Source organism: Anguilla rostrata, chromosome 7, assembly GCF_018555375.3.
Source record: "Anguilla rostrata isolate EN2019 chromosome 7, ASM1855537v3, whole genome shotgun sequence".
NCBI classification, from domain to species: Eukaryota; Metazoa; Chordata; class Actinopteri; order Anguilliformes; family Anguillidae; genus Anguilla; species Anguilla rostrata.
The window spans coordinates 42,767,735-42,785,015 of NC_057939.1; the positions used below are offsets into that span (position 1 = coordinate 42,767,735).

General features: G+C 44.2%; 1 protein-coding gene across 2 annotated transcripts in view; it reads left to right on the forward strand.

Annotated features, from left to right (window-relative positions):
• LOC135259743 (FH2 domain-containing protein 1-like) overlaps positions 1–12,687 on the forward strand; it is a 33,130-nt gene extending 20,443 nt beyond the window's left edge. The window contains exons 4-13 of one of the 2 annotated variants that reach the window (XR_010331361.1): positions 1,516–1,618; positions 2,177–2,262; positions 2,373–2,473; positions 3,782–3,852; positions 3,944–4,051; positions 5,609–5,679; positions 6,310–6,427; positions 6,847–7,011; positions 7,787–10,723; positions 10,759–12,687. Coding sequence is in view for 1 of the 2 variants with exons in the window: in XM_064344444.1 (XP_064200514.1) it covers positions 1,516–1,618; positions 2,177–2,262; positions 2,373–2,473; positions 3,782–3,852; positions 3,944–4,051; positions 5,609–5,679; positions 6,310–6,427; positions 6,847–7,011; positions 7,787–10,045 (3,082 nt within the window). In the remaining variant the exon portion in view is untranslated. Of the gene's footprint in view, positions 1–1,515; positions 1,619–2,176; positions 2,263–2,372; positions 2,474–3,781; positions 3,853–3,943; positions 4,052–5,608; positions 5,680–6,309; positions 6,428–6,846; positions 7,012–7,786 lie in introns of both variants that reach the window. The other variant, XM_064344444.1, reaches the window with a different exon arrangement.
• Positions 12,688–17,281: the final 4,594 nt, after the last annotated feature.

The following is a 17,281-nucleotide window of genomic DNA, read 5'->3' on the forward strand; positions in this document are numbered from 1 at the left end:
TCTCTCGCAGATAAAATGGAAATCTACCTGGTCCGTTCCCTGGTGCTCTTGAAATAGTTTGTGTTAGCTGGGTACTAAGGCTACGTGGCTCTCCCATCTGACACAGTTCATTCGCTCTAGTGTGCTCTCTATTGCAATTCTGTATGCGACAGAGCTACAGTGGATATTCATGCGCCCAAATGGCTAGAGATATCTTGTGCCTTATGGCTCTCATTTCACTGAGTTATCCCAAGAAACTACTAAACTGCCCAATATCGAAGTAGATGGATAAATCACAGCTGACCAGCTACATAATTAGTGTCTATTTAAATAGAATTTAAAACTTAACCGGTGGCTGTTCATAAATATAGGTGTCGTATTAAAGCCACAGATATTACTCAGGCAGTCCGGATTTAATGTTTGATGTTCTCTTGAACTGTGGGCGGATGTATTCGAGGTAGGCACTGCTATTACTCAATATTTGCATGACACGCACTGTACGAAATGTGGCCAGCTAATCCCGCTGAAGGTCTTACGGAGCTCAGAGATTTACATAACACTGAATGAGTGCTTCTTTCAACAGCCTGTCCGCCCCGGAATTTCCTCAGCACGGGGCAATAGGGGCTCAACACAGATGTTATTTTGAACAACAAGAACGCCACCGACTCCCTTTCCTGCAGTACACATGTATATACTTTTCTCTATTAAATGTGGTAGCTGCTATGTCATTAAAGTGGACATTTTAGTGGAGCTTCCTTGCCGGATGTGGGAACCGAACCCTGGTCACCCGCCCTGCAGTATACAGTAGCACCATTGCCACTTTGCCAATTGAGGTGAAATGTCTTGCTGAAATGCCCTCATTAGTAACTTGAGCCTGTCTGACAGGCATGGTCGCTACAGTACATGCACATTTTGTTATTTAATCTGTTCTGACAATCACATACAGTAATACAGTATTTGCATGACACGCATGTGCATCTGATATGCGTACTCCATGATGGCATTCTAGGTCTTTGACTTTTGAAACCTTTAAACAATGAATTTTTATGAATAGGCACAGTTGTACCTATAGCTGTGTGTACCTTAGGCACGCCTACTCATGAATATCCATAAACTACAGTATGCCAAAGGAACCTCCAGTTACTAACCTCTGAGAGTAAATAAGATAAGAGAACAGAAGGACTGCAGGACATAACCATCTGGTTACCATAGAGGATCTGCAGTGCCTCAGTTTCATCTGTGACATAGCAGGAGAGGGAGAGATCTTTGTGTTTAACTTACTCCATACACGCATGTGTTGAATAAGCTCCCTTGGTCAAGTAAATCTGCTCTGTTGTGTGAATGTCGCAGTAGGGGCTTACAGTTCTGGTAAAAAGGTCAGCAGCTCTAGACATGCTTTGTTGAGGCCTGTTCCATGGTCTTGGTGTTCTTTTTGACTTGTTACAAATCTCCACCAACGCCAAATGTGCCTTTTGCTGCCTGATGCATGCATTTTGCAGATATTGAGAGGCTACTTTCACATTTGTTGTTTTTCAGGTCTAACCAGGCCATTGTCGAAGCCATTCGCTTTGGAAAGAGTGCCCCGTTCGGCCCAGAGCCCCTGAGAGACCTGCTGAAGCTGCTTCCGGACGAGGATGAGGTGAGAGCGAGGCCTTTCTTAGCTGCAGGAGCAGAATGCTCTCTGTTTCTGCATCTCTGTAAGTGCCCCATAGTCTGAGTCCCAAACCTGCCCAGCCTTCAGGGTGTTCGTCCTGTCAGTACGCAGAAGCTGCACTGCCATGCCCTATGGTGCGAACAGGAGGCTGTGTTTGCAAAAGACCCTTGGTTTGCGTATGCCTGTCCAGAGGTGTGTGTGTGCGTGCATCTGCACTGTGAGTGTGAGCGTGTGTGTGTGTACATGCAAAAAAGCTGAAAGAGAGTGAAGGGAAATTAAGGAGAATCAAGATAATGATTATCTGAATAGTCAAGCTTTTTTCCTGGATGGAGGTGTCTGGGATGGAGGTGTCTGTCCCGTGTGTGTGTACATGTGTGTATGTGTGTGTGCATAGTTGTGTGTGCCTTCATATATGTGTGTGTAAATGTGTGTGTGCGTGTGTTTGTGTGTGTGTGTGTGTGTGTGCATAGTTGTGTGTGCATGTGTGCGTGTGTGTGTGTGTGTGAGACAGACGTGTTCTGATCATCGCTCTCCTCTCCTCAGCTGAAGAAGCTCCGAGCGTTCCAGGGAGACGCCGACTCCCTCTCTCTCGCAGACTCCTTCGTGTACCTTTTAATCCAGGTGCCGAGGTAAGAGGCGTCTGCCCCCGCCCCCCGCCTTCCTGCTCGAATGCAGGCACATCCACATCCGCCATCCCCAAGCAAACACGTGGTTGATCTGACATGTCCGTCTGTTTCAGCTTTGACCTGCGCATCGAAGCCATGGTGCTGAAGGAGGAGTTTGTCCCACTCTCTTCCGTAATGAGCAAGGAAATCGATATCATGCGCACGGCAATGAAAGGTAACCAACAAACCCCCAAGCCCCCACCCCTCCTTCCACCTCCGCCACCACCAGCATAGTCTCTTACTCCTGCCACCTGATGCACTTCACCATCTGTGCTGCTAAAGTGTTGTCAGACTCTCAGAAGCAACTATAAGGCTGTGATTATGGTTGTGTCTTGTGGTAAAACAAGATGGCCGTCATACCTGCCAGTCTTTGAGTGAGTGAGGGACGCTGTTGCAGCTTCCACCAGTTGCAGTCAGATCTAAGGAAAATAAGAAACACCACGGTATCTTATCTTATGATTCGGTCTACTTCTTATTTTCTTATTCAAACATATGCAAACATGCTGACAGCACAGTCTATTTGATTTCTTGACTGGCAGAATGATTCTTTTATTGAATATGGCTGGCAAACTGTAACCCAGGGTGTGTTCTCTGACCTTTGTAGTCTGAATAAAGCAGGTTTGGGCCTTATCCTGGTATGACTGTAAATTGGAAGTGCAAGCTGTCGCAATGTGTTTCAGCAGATTTGGAGCTTTTCAAACTGACAGCTTCAAAAAACAGCATAACGCTTTAATTCGCACCTTATGTTTCATCTCATCCTGCTGAGTCTCACTTTTATATTATATGAGTTTTTTCCCCGAGATCTTCTGCTGCTGCACAGCCTGTTTAACAGCATGCAATGTTGACAAATCAGTGCGCACACACATACACACACATGTGCATGCACACACACACACACACACACACACACACACACACAGCATTCAGCAGTCTAGAAAACGTTTCAACGCTGCTGTGAATTACAGGGGCACTAACTATATGCAAAGTTACTTGGAATAACTTGTATATGTGTGGGTTGCATGCATGCGTGTGGATGTGTATTTCTTTTTTGATATCGCCTCTGCGTTTATGTTATTTGAGAACGTGTGAGTGATTATGCACATTCTTCAGTTATGTACACAATTGCAGGTAGTGTTCCTTGCAGTGATCCATCAAAACAGAGTTGCAGCATAAGGACAATAAAAATGTTAGAGCAGCGATTTCAAACTCAAATCCTGTAGGGCTGCAGTGTTTTTTTTTTGTGCGTTTCAGCACTTAAGTCCTTAAATGATTCCCTGATCACAGCTGAGATCCAGTTGTGAGAGTTTGTAAGGCAGTAGTAGACGTAGAAGTACTAGTACTAGTGGTGGTAGTAGTAGTAGTAGTACTAATAGTAGTAGTAGTACTAGTGGTGGTAGTAGTATTATTATTAGTATTAATCATCACTACAGAAGGTGCTTTTGTAAGAAGTGGAAACAGTGATGGACTCTGTGATTCCCCACAGAGCTGATGAGCTGTGAAGAGCTACACGCCATCCTGCACCTGGTGCTGCAGGCGGGGAACATCATGAACGCGGTGAGTGCCCCGACCGCTCTATCCGCACGCTCTGTCCGTGCCACGGCGCTGGCTCTCTCTCTAACGCTAGCTTCGCTAACGGCTTTTCCAGGGCGGTTACGCTGGCAACGCGGTGGGCTTCAAGCTGTCCTCCCTCCTCTCGCTGGCAGACACCAAGGCAAACAAGCCGGGAATGAACCTGCTGCACTTCGTGGCTCTGGTGAGTGACCAAGCAAATGGCCAATGGAGCGGGGGAGTGACCGAGCAATGCAGCGAATGAATGAGTGGCTATGGGAAGGAGGGAGGGACTTAGCAAGTGAGTATAAAGAAGCAAAGTAGTGAGTGTGTAAAAATACGTAAGTGACTGAGTGAATTGGGGTAGGAGGGAATGGGTGCATGAGTGGGGGAAGAACTGAATCAGTGAGTGCAGGGAGAAGTTAGAGTGAATGAGTGTGTGAGGTAGGAAGGGAAAAAGAGAAGAAGGGAGAAAGAGCAAAGGATGGATTATGGTGAGATGTAAATGCCTGAGTGATAAATATGGTGGACAGGAAGAGAGTGAGCTGAAGAAATGAACTAATTATTAATATTGTGTGTGTGCGGGTGTGCGCGAGTGTGCGTGCTAGCTAGGCATATTTGTGGGCCTTTTAATTAGCAAGGCACTTAAGCACAGGGTTTAAAATGACAAGGCCTTTCATGATTCTGCTTGCATTTTCCTCCATCTGTTGGTACATTTAAATAATTTAATGAATTTCGAATGTGGAAATGGCGTGGAAAACACAGTGGAAACGCATTAAATGTTAACAAGCCTGTAGCAGTATTCATAAAATATCCAGTATGCCAAACACTAACTGCACGTAATGTCTGCTATTCCCCTTATTTTCTTATGGATATTCCTTTGTAGTCACAGTTGAATACATCAGAGAGCGACTGTTCGCAATGTGTGCATTTCCAGATTAAAAACAATCCAAGGGTTCAGTGTCTTACCGCAAAAACAAATCTGCACAAATCTTATAGGGAAGATTACTGAGCAAGAAATGGGTTTTACACATGCTCAATTTTACACGTGTAAGCAATATTGTTCACAGATGAGCCATGGCTTATTCTGTGAAAGAGAAACCTTTGATTTGATCTCTGAGTTTTGTTTCTCTTTGTCCGCTTAGGTAACATGAACATAATATTGCTGCTAGCCACCGGCTGGCTTTCAAGAGCAAGACAATAAACCCGAATAACATAGCATTTCTCTCGGTCCCCTTAAAACAGACCTGGGATTGGTTTATTCTTCCCCGGTACTTACCCTGCAATCAGTAGCTCATGCCATAGTGTTCCCCACTCCAGTGAGACAGCAGTTTTCAAATTGCTGTTTGCTTTCTGGGTTTATTATTTCTGGCAACAGTAGCTAAAATAAGTTCCACCTGTTCCCCTTATTGCAGTTGTAATTGAACCCTATTCTCTTGTTATCCAGGGCAGCATTATGATTGGTTTAAAATAATGGCCTATTTTAATTTGGAGCCTGCATACAAAATCAGTATATCCTCATGAGTGTAGGCTTTAAGAATGTGGTGTGTTATAGTTGCATGCATGCATATTTTTTAGCTGCTATGTACAGTATAGTATGTGTCTGATGTGTTTTGTTGTGTGTATGTGATTATCGGTAATGTATAGTATATGTGCCTGAGTGTTTTGTTGTGTATTTGTGATTATCGGTCCTGTATAGTATATGTGCTTGAGTGTTTTGTTGTGTGTTTGTGATTTCTAAATGCTGGTGTCCTGCAAACAGGAAGCCCAGAAGAAGGACAAGCATCTGCTGAAATTCCCTGAGAAGCTCGTGCACGTTCAGAGTGCAGCTCGGTACGTTCCCCACTTTCACTCAGTAAACTGGTTCCACCATTTTATTTAGCACCTCTGCATAGACTCCACTCGCATTAATACAGACAGGTGTAAGTATACCTGTCATACATCTTGAAGGCAGGCTCCTCTGGAAGGGAAAAACATGACCTGAAATGCAGACAATGAAAGTAAGTAAATAACGATTAAGACTGCTTAATTGTATTTTAATTTAATAAGAATTAAATCTTTATTTATAAACACAATTGAGCAATGGATTATGGGAGTGCTGACTCTCTGGATCCAAAATATTCCTTTATGCTGGGGCATATTTGTTCTCAGTATCCAGACATGTCTTTTAACAGTAACTGATTTGATCTGAAACCAGGGTGTTTGATCGAATGCAAGCATGTTAATACAGTATAAATCAACAACAGTGAAGACCACTCCCCTGGATACCAGGAACAGTCAATTCCCCATCAAATGTTCTTATTTCCCATTGGTTGCCTTTAAGAGCACGGTGTTGTCCGTGAGCTTATCTGTGCTCTGCGGGGCTGTGTCTGAGTGACAGGTGCGAGCCGCGCAAAGTGCCTCGGTCCCGTGCCGGCCAGCTTGCCGCCGGCGCTTTAATTTTGCGTCCTGTCCCCTCCTCAGGATGTCCTTGGAGAGCGTGGAAGCCGAGTTCCAGTCCCTGCACAGCCGGACGCAGTCCGTGGAGGCCAAGGTCCAGAAGGACGGCGAGCTGAAGCTGCAGCTGGATGAGTTCCTGCAGGTGAGACTGGCTTATGGGTCATGGCTGAAGGAGAAGGTCGAGTGAATGCTGTGGCAGTGGGTGTGGAAGTGTGCGTATGACAGTGGGTGTGGGTGGGTGTGTGCCCCAGTAAAGTAGTTGCTTATGTGTACCTTGGTGTGTTCATGTTAAAGTGAATTTGTGTGTTCTTAATTTGATGGTAAATATTTCTGCATGTTGGTGCAGTGGTAGTTACAGGTAGGTGCAGTGGTAGTGTGCGTTGGTGTGATAAATGTTGAAACATATTTTTATGTCATTTTTGTCATGGTTTATTTGGTGGTGTTTGACTTATATTTATGTATTAGGGGTGATGGGGGTGGGTGAAATTTGGTGTGAGTGGGAATGTGTTCACATTCGCAGTTGCAATATCTGACTGCGCTTGGTGACCTTTGACCCCTCAGAGCTGGTCGAGAGTCCTGGAGGACCTGAAGAAGCGCCGGACGGACCTCCGGCAGGAAGGAAACGCGCTCATCGACTTCTTCTGCGAGGACAAAGACACCGTCAAACTGGACGACTGCTTCAGGATATTCCAAGACTTCTGCCTCAAATTCAAAAAGGCCGTCCAGGTCAGAGCACGATTTCGTGTCGACTGTCACCAACAAGTTAATAAGTGTGCGATCGGTGCCCGGAATGTTCCATAAACAAGTTTGTCTTGCTGGTATCGTGTGGCGCTTGCGTGGAGGAAACAGGCCGTGATGTGCCATTAAATCACTCTTCCGCTTCTTTCCCGGAGTTAGAAATGAACTTTGATTTCTTGCACAGCGGTCATGTTAAAACATTAAACCGCTGTGTGGGTTTGATTGTCCTGCCATCCAGGTATTTCTGTGGTACAATCTGGTGCAAATGCGATCACTGCAGTCAGTGAGTAAATGGCTGCCTCTGATCCGATTATGACTGCTTCTAATCTGATTTTTATGATTCGTGTGATTCGATTTGCATTATTATGACTTGCTGCATCTGTAAACAGGAAACGTATGCATGTATCTTTCGATGAGATAATATCTTTATGTTGTCTAATTGGGTAATGATATAATTGTAAGTTCTGATGCTGGTCTCGTGTCAGTTGCAACATGTGTGGTGTGGTCATCTTATGGCCTGATTTAAGACCTGTAGCAGATGCAAAACGTTTTAGCTCACGTAAAACTAATAACAAAACCAATGATTGGTGCAAAACAAATACCATGACCAGTCATTGGCCATGTTATTTGTTTTGTGTGTGCTAAAAGGTTTTGCACATGCTAAAGGTCTTGAATCTGGCCATAAGGTAACCACACCACACATGCTGAAACTCAGGCTCTGAGTTAATGTTAGTAACGCCCTCTGCTGGTGTGACTTGTGTAGGACAACTGGGAGCGGGAGCTGAAGGAGGCGACCAAGCAGCGGCGTTTGCGGGAGCTGGAGGAGAAGCGGCACTCGTGGGCGGGCAACGCCGACCAGGGCGGCGGCTTCGGCCGCAGCAGCAGCGAGAACGACGTGGAGACGCTGACCAGGGAGGGGCTGCTGGACTTCCTGCAGCAGCGGCCCCGGAGCCCCAACAGCCCGCAGGGCCGCTCGTCCAGCGCCCGCCGCCACCGGAGCACCACCACCGCCGCCGCTGCCGACCGCGAGCTGCGCAGCTTCCTGGAGCTCGCCGCCGACGCCAACGGCGACGCCGACGGGAGGTTCCTCAGCCTGGCCCGCCCCGCCCGCTCCCCGGTCAAGGGCACCCCGGGCTCGCCGCGGGAAGGCCCCGACCGTCGCGTAGACGGCGACCGCCGCAGCGCCTTCTCCAGGCCCTCGTTCGTGCTCGGCGACGACCTGGAGAGGAACGTCTTCCTGAAGGCGGCGGCTGGCGGTCGGGGACAGATGAACGTGAGCGTCGAAAAGCACACCCTGGTACCCGGGCTCCAGCCGTTTGACTTCGTCGCCCCTGGCAACGACGGTAACAGTAACGCGCGCTCGGCCGACAGGGGAGATGTGGTCGTCACCGATTTGGAGACCTTGGACTCTCCTCCTTCCGGGACGGGTTCAGGCCCGAGCAGAGGGTCAACAGCAGGGCGGGACGATAAAACGGACACGTCCACAGGTCCGGAGCAGGAGGGGAGCAGCACATCCTCCTCGATGGCCCATAACCCCCCTCCAGCACTAGACCCTTCAGTGTCAAACAAACAGCCTGCCCCCCACTTCCTGGACTGCACCGACACGGACTGCTCCGTGATCCTGGACTACTCTGAAACGGACTCTCCTGTTTCCAGGGGGGGTACCGCTGCTGACATGCGGACTCTGGTGAACGACAGTCGCAGTAACCTTAACGCCCAGAACTCAGCTTCATCCGTGTCCACCAATGAGCATTCAGTGTCTGCATCCACCAATGAGAAATCAGTGTCTGCCTCCACCAATGAGAAATCAGTGTCTGAATCCACCAATGAGCAATTAGTGCCTGCATTCACCAATGACCAATCAGTGTCCTCATCCGCCAATGAGCAATCAGTGTCTACATCCATCAATGAGAAGGCAACATCCCCTCCCTCCAATGACCATGTAGTATCTATATCCACCTATGAACACCCTGCCTCTGCCTCCTCCAGCAAGGACTTGGTGATGTCATCAACCAAAGAGAAGCCTGCATCTACGTTAACCAATGACCAGTCAGCTTCTCCTTCCATAAATAAGCTCTCAGCGTCTGCACCCACTAATGATCAGGCTGAACCTCAATCCACCAATGACGACCCTGAGTCTGTTCAATCGTCCTCCAAAGACAACACAAACAAGGGCAAACAGGTGGGTGAGAAACACCACAAGCCTGCCACTAAGAACCCTGGGAATGGCAGTAAAACCCGGTCAATAAGAACGTTGACCACCTCTGAGAACCAGAGCATGCGCAAGGTGGTGCCCATCTCGAAGGTGAACCGCTCGGGTGGTGCGGCCGGAAGGGCGGAGAGAGCGGGCGGTCAGGAAAACGCACGGCGGTCACCGCAGGACCATGGCGCCCCCGCCAGGAGGACTGAGTCGCTGCGCGTGATGTCCCCCCGCCCCAGCCTCCCCCTGGAAGACCAGAAGGCTCGGAAGGCCCCGCAGGCGGGGGACCAGACCCCGCGCGGTCCGTCCTTCAGGAAGCCTGCCGTCAAACCCGGTCGGACCGCCCCCAGGCCCCCGCCCGAGGAGAAGATGTGCCGCTCCACCATGCGCGCCTTGGCTCTGGCCCAGGGCGGCGGCAGCGCCCCGCCCACGCCCGCCCACGCCCCCAAGGCCGCCCTCCCCGGCTTCGCCCGCAACACGGTGGCCTCGTCCTCCCGGTGGATGAAGAAGGACTCCGGCCCCAGCTCCACCCCGTCCACACCCTCAAAAACCGCCGCCCTCGCCCGGACCGGGTCCCTCAGGCACGCGCCAAACAGGGTGGCACCCGCGGGGGGCCAGCTCGCACCCGGGGACGGGGAGACGACTCAGGGGCCTCTGAGGAGGAGCCCTAGCACGAGGGTCTACAGCCGGACTGTCAGTCCAAGTGAAACTCCGCCCTCTCCCAGAGACCACTCCCGCAAGTTCAGCAGCGGCCTCTCTGATAAGTCCGTCCATTCTAAAGACTCCGCCTCCAGCAACACCCTCAAACCCACATGGAAATGACTGACAGATAAAAGACCATTCCATTTGTGAAAAAAGATGAACTTCACAAAGTTTAGAATTGCTCCATTGAATAAATGTCTTTATTTAACTTTGTCCCTCTTTAGGTTCAATCTATCGTGGTTTTTCAATGTTGCGTCCTTTGCTCTTGTCTATGAATGGGTAATTTTTGCAGGATTTTTAAATGTACTATATCTCTTCCTGTTTGGAGTATTTTCCAATGTTGTTATTAAAATCAATTTGATCATTTTGAAATGAAAAACACTAACAGGCAACCACTCTATACTTTGGAGAGTACACATTATATCGACCAGGGGTTTTTTCCTCAAATCCTTTTTCAGACGATCTTCCTATGAAGAGAGTAGACAAATGACTAACCTTTTCCAAGGCGTCACACTGCTTTGTCTTGTTTGTGATGAAGTAGGAAACTACTGAGCATATTGTAATGCTGCTGATAAGCTGGGTTAACTCAAGTTGAGTGTGTTTATTCAGGGTACTTGTTCATGTTTAAATATTTTATAAAACCTGTTTGTCACTGTTGCAGAGTCTTACTTTGCAAAGCCATAAACCAACCGTTCCCACTCAAACACCAAGCACTATTCAGAATGCTCAAAATACCTACATCGCTGTTGTTAGGTGACTGTATTTTTATCATTTTTATGAATAGAACCATAGTGTCCTGTGTTCAGAATTGAGCAGTCTTACATATTTAGAAGCACATTCATTGTAATATCGACAGGACTTGTACACACATTGAAACAAAACATATTTTCGTGCATATGGAATAAATTGATGAATACATGTGTGTTCTTTTTTTTGGGAATGAAATAACACATTTGCCTGTGTTATTTGCATCACATAAACATTTCTCTCCATGGTTTCTTTTATAAAACAGTTTTCTATATATTTTTCTGTTATTCAGGGCCAGTTATCTTCCATGTATTTTGAAATATACATTGGTAATATATTATAGTTTATTCCGTTTTGCATTGTGCTTGCCTAGTTATTATTTAAATACAGTATTACAATATTATTATTACGGTGTTGAGCAGCTTGCTCATGATTGATCTTAGCGCATTTAAATAAAAAAATGAAAAAACATAATGGACCTCACAATGGATTATACATATACTGTATACTTTCAAGGCTTGAATTTTTGGGATTCATTTGTCTTTCTTCATAAATTTTTTGCAGGCTTGCATATTAATGGTCCTAAAATTGAGTTATCCGTTTTTAATTCAACTAACACTGGTGGGACAAGCAATATATAAGCTTAGAAAGACATTTTGGGCAAGAAGTTAGACAAGCCAAGTAATGTCCAAGTGAAAAGTCAAATAAATCATAATGTTTTGCAAACTGCGTTAAAACCATCTCCGTGGTTTAGTGTGCATTGTTTGTTGGTGCTATTTACCATGTAGTGCACCATGATACTAAGCATATAATTACAAATAAGTTAAAATTTTTATGTGCACCCATTATAAAATCAAGGGGAAACTCAACTTTGCTGTGCACCCCACTAATAACACACAATCATACACATAAATACCTGTGTGAGGTATCACCTTTAAGCTGAACTTCAATCCCCCAGTGAATTGCATCTCACTTCCTGACTGCTGTTTGCCTCAAGACAAAGCCGGGTGTGACCTTGTCTTTGGCTGGCACGCCATGCCATTAGCATGTCCTGGACATTAACGGTTCAGATTAGGTTATGATATGGGCTATTAGTAGGGCTTAGTAAGAGTGACGAAGCCATGCATTTGGTGCCAAGCCAGAAACTTTTATTTACTGTAATTAAATAAGATCTTCTTTCCTCTTCCCATGATGCCTTTCTTATACTGTTACTCCTGACCTTCTGTCCTTTGTGTAGTCCCTAGACTAAGCCCGTTTTCCTGTGCTTTTAAACTCTTGCTGAGGTATAATGCACTTGAGGCTTGATTTACTAAGACCTTTAGCATGTACAAGACCTTTTAGCTAAATTACACGACTAATGATTGGTCATGGTATTTGTTTTGCACCAATGATTGGTTGTGTTATTAGTTTTGTGTGTGCTAAAAGGTCGCACATGGTAATGGTCTTAGTAAATCCAGACCTTCGTTCCATTATGCCTTTGTGTGCAGCACTGGTTCTGTACATTGCTGGTGCTCAGATATGTCCTTCACTTTATGTATTACTGTAAAATATGTCATTTCAGTGCATTTTCAACAGCCAGATTTGTCTAATTTTATTTTCTTTTTTAAGTGTAAGAGGCTGGAATGATTGGCATTATAATAGTAATTTTATTTATTTTTGTGTGTTCCAAAGGAAGATATGTTTGAATAATCTAATCAATTTTTTTGTTCGTTTTCCACTGTATGTCTTAACGCTGCTGCAAAATTTTGAATTGAAATATTCAAGAACCTAATTGCAAGGGTGACATCTAGTGGGAAAGTAAGTTAAGTAAGGCAGCAGACATTCTTTTATCGGTGAAAAGATATAAACGTTTTTTTTCTTCTAAATTAATATGTAAGGAGTATACCAAAAGTACACTTTCAAATGCAACAGTCCCCGTCAATGTGACTTTTTTTTTTACAGTTACATACATTTTAAATGGACTCTTTGCCACAGGATTTAAATAAGGTGTTTAAATAAAGATTCTAAAAGATTTACCGTCTCTTTGTTTGGCAAGGTTTATTGGAAACAACATATTAGTCTCTACTTGTGTTCCAGTTAGAGTGCGTAACAAGTACATTCATACTTATGGCCCAGAGAAATAACCAAGCAGGTGATTTTACGCTCTGTCAACCTGCATTTATACAGTTATTATCCAGGTGTCCTCAGAGCAGCTGCACTTTAAGTGCTGGTGGTATTGCATTGCCGGTCACATCGTTTTTCATTTGTCTCACTTCTAAGCCCAGGAAATCACCACTGGGACCATTAAACATACAGCACAAATAGTTTTGTAATAATACACTGCTCAGTCCATAGCTTTTCAGGAATTAAAAAAAAAAGATTTAAAAGATTAGACATCTACCACAGAACGTTGCAGCTGCTAGGTGGCAGTGTCACTCTATGGTGTGCTGCGCCTGGCTCTGTCAGTGCTGAATTGGTCCGACAGCCCAGCACAGTGGTGTATGATTGGCCATAGTGTTATCAAGAGGGGGTGGGGGGTGCGGGGGGGGGGGGGTTGTCCATGTCTCATTGGGCCTAGAAAACAATTTAATGTTTCAAATTCAAGGGAAGAATTCAACTGATTTGAGTATGATTTTGAATGATGTTGAAAGCATTTATTTAGTTCATGTTAATTTGTAAATGTCCATGTCATTTATTTAGTTCAGTTTAAGTCTGGTTTGATTGAGCTGCTGAAGCTAGCTAAGTGCATTGTTTATTAGACTCAGTCTGTGAGTTTGATATAATTATGTTGCTTTGACAATGCTACAGTATGCTCTCAATTCTGGCAGTATTAGAAATGCAAAGATGTTTTTGCCTAAAATTACAAAGTCATGACGTTAAGCTCAGTTACTATGGCAACAGCTTTCTTTGATGTAAAATAATGACTGTAGACACTTGGGAAGGCACACCACGTGAAGAGGCGATTCCCTCCAAAGGAATTGCATTCACAAATCTGCAGTTCATGCTTGAGATTATAAAGTAGTGATCATTTGAAAAAATCACCTGAAAAGTCACCTAAAGAAAAAAAACATGGCAGCATTAATACCCACAGATTCAAATAAAAACACCCAGAGCCCAGAATGTGGAATGTTCTGTTAAATAAGACTGCTCTTTGAAAAGTTTGACAAGATAATCTTAATTAATCTTAACTCTCCTCTGTCAGTAAACCCAGCCATGTTCCTGCTTTTCAACTTTATCTTGAAAGAGTATATGCAACCATCTCTGTGATTCCCCTCCCTCAGACTCCCAGTCTTGCACAGTTCATTCAATAAAAAGCACTTAAGCCTGTATTCAATCAATATTTGATTTTCTAATATGTTTCCTCTTCATTATCACATAAAAACAATTTTGCATGCCATGTGACCATAATATTAAAGAGAGCACTGAGAAAGGACCACATAGTTACATTTTTTATTATTTATTTTATTTATCTTTATTCATAACATTTTTGTATGAATAGAATATGATTCTCCTCCTCTGTATAATATGATAATTCTACTGAAACAGGGAGCGTTCTGATGTTGGATACAGGCAGACAGATTTTTGCAGAGGGTGTGTTCGCCACCATTATCGGGCCTCACCGCTTCTTGTTCATTTGTTTTTGAGCATTAAGGCTTGTTCTATCTGAAACAATTTAAGTCTGGTTTGATTGAGCGGCTTAAGCTGGCTGCGTGCATTGTTTATTAGACTCAGTCTATGAGTCAGTCTATGATATTTATGAGGTAATGGTGAATTGCCTGGTGGGAACTGTATTTCAATGCCAAATCTGAAGACAGGTTTTGTGACAGGTTTTTAAAATTTTTCAATGTAAAGCTTAGGAAATTAAATGAAGCTATATTTGATTGTCCATTTTCATATTAAGTTTGCTATAGACACAAGTGACAACACATTTCTTATATGATGTAGGGGTGAATTTTTTCTTCCTAGCACATGAGGAGACACCTGCCCTGAAAGGTAGCTGCACAGCATGTCGGTACATGCGGTTATGTGGATGGGGTGGGAACCAGGATGACATTGACACCCAGATTAACTGAACTTGATGCCTTCACTATGAAACCTGAACGCTGGTCTTTACTTTGATCTTGACATAACCACCGGCACAACAGTAATGCAGAGGCATGTCAACGTCTTGTTTATATTCAAGTTCAGATTCAGGTCAAGAATTGCCTGAATTGTCAGTCAAGTAGAGTTCACTTTTTTGTGAAGCAGAAAGTTCTGCTGAATGTGTACAATCAGTCTTTGCTTAAACAAAGCCATTTGCTGATTTCTTAAATTTTAGTATCGTCGAAAATATAGATGTCTACCACACCACAGTGAAGTAAATGTGACAATGCTCATGGTTCCCAAAGTATAACACCAATGAATTAACCTGTTTTATCATGATGGCCTACCAGTCAGATAAAAGTATGCATCCATTTGTAGTAACCAACTTTCTTTTGGTAAATTAGACAGCTTTTCTCAGAATGCTCATAGAATCTGTAGTGGATGACTGCAGACAGCTGTAGTGTGTGACCGTGCCAATGGTGCGGATCATTATTACTGTTGCCTCAGCCACAGAGTAGCCCTGCAGCTAAAGCCCAATATGTGTGGCCGGCCTTGCTGTGTTTTCCCCTTCCCTTCTCAGATCACGCCTGCTTTTGTGTCAGGAAATGGCTGATTTATCACCTTTTTGCTTTGTTCGCTCTTTTGTCCAATGAGCAAGTCTTCCCGATTTGGAAGCGTGTACAGAAATATATTTCCTGGAAATGCTGCTTTTCCTGGTCTTACCCGCAGTGGATATCTGTTATTTAAAGTGCAATAGCTGACACACAGTTCAGTTGTGATTGTTTTGTAGGTTATTTCTATTCTATTCTATTTATTACATCGTATGTTCAATTGTTAAATTAATTTTGCTACCCTAAAATGGTGGACTAAGTATAAAAGGGGCTGTAAGTCATGCAGGATCGCCCAATATGGATGAAAATAACCTCAAAGTATGGTACTTTAACCGCATATTCGTTGTTTCATTTATTATAGCTAAATGTGCTCAGATTCCAATTTAGGATAAATAAATAAAAATTAAAAAAAAAACGTTAGCCCGGTAGTTACAATTTCTAACTTTTTGGTTATCCCTTCTGTTGTAACCCCCATATGCTGTAGATCCATGCTGAAAGAATGTATACAGTATAAAATATAACTTACATAACTCCCCCTGCATAATAGCCGAGCAAACGTATATATTTATAGAGGATGTTCTTTTTGTAATGCCATTCTTGTCGTGGAAGGTGTAGTTTCTCTTTTTTTAATCAACAATAAGTCCCCAGCTGGACCAATTCAAGCTAATTCTAGCTACTAAGTCTTGACTTGCAGTACATTGAAGTCAGCCATTTTATCACATGTTGAGCTGTATGTATCAAACCATGTCTAAGAGTAGTTGTCATTCACACTCACAGTGGATAAAGTTGGAAAACAAATCAGTGTGACTTATTCTTAGTCTTTTTTTGGTACAATGACGAGCTGTTTCTCACAGGCAAACACAAAAACTCCTGTTTGAAAAAAAAAAAACATTATATTACAAACAAACAAACCTATGTCCCTATTGCGACTGTGAAGTCTCTGTACCAGTATAAGGGATCTTTTGTGATTGGGTAACTTATGCTGTTTGTCGGCAAAACTGTGACGGGACGATGTACCAGGCTCCAACAGGACCAGCCCCAAACAAGACAGAAACACAACGCGCAATCTGGAATTAGGGAGGGACTGTCTTGCTCTTCATTGGAAGAAGTACCCTCTCCTATATGTAAGCATACAAACACACTTTATCTGACTTATACTTCCCGTTGATCAGTGTCTTCCGACTGCCTAAACAGGAAGACGACAGTAGCGTAGATTCAAGACTGTTTCTTTATGTCCCTCAAAAGATTTATTGGACGCATGCTTCCCTCTGGGTTTCCATTTCCTGTTTATTCCCTGTGGCTGCAGCCACCGTTGGTCACAATATATCTAATGTGAACTATTTATCTCTCTCCAGAGCAGTTTTGTATGCTGTTTCTCTACCTCCAGGGCAGTAAATATGTGTTGTGCTTTCAGGGTATCCTACGCACATTTGTATCGATTTAATGGTATTTGTGGGGGAAATACACTCATGTGACTCTCAAGATCTTGCAATAATTTTGCTCTGCACTGGCCATGCTGGAAACCAGAGACAATCCATACAATCATGCTATTCTCAAACGGCAGTTAGCAGTTTGTGAATCTCACCTGCTGCTGTAAGCTGCTGTAATTGCCGTGGAAGCACTGGCCTTCCATGTTTGTTTGGTGAAGAGCATTATGGGCTAAGGATTGTGGAAGTAGCAGATTAGCTGAGCAGGTGTTGCTGTAATGTGACTGTTGAAGGAGTCTGCAGTAAGAGCATCCATTTTGAAAGGCCCCAGAGCAGGGAGACTCATCAAGTTGAAGTGAATTCTGGGGCATCAGTGGTTGTCCATGTGACAGGTCTCCACAGAAAACAGAATGAAAAAAAGTCCAGCGAGGTTCAATTGAATTTATTTTGGGAGTTTCGTAATGTTGCAGTTGAATATGTTTCTTATTACATAACATAGGAATTACTGG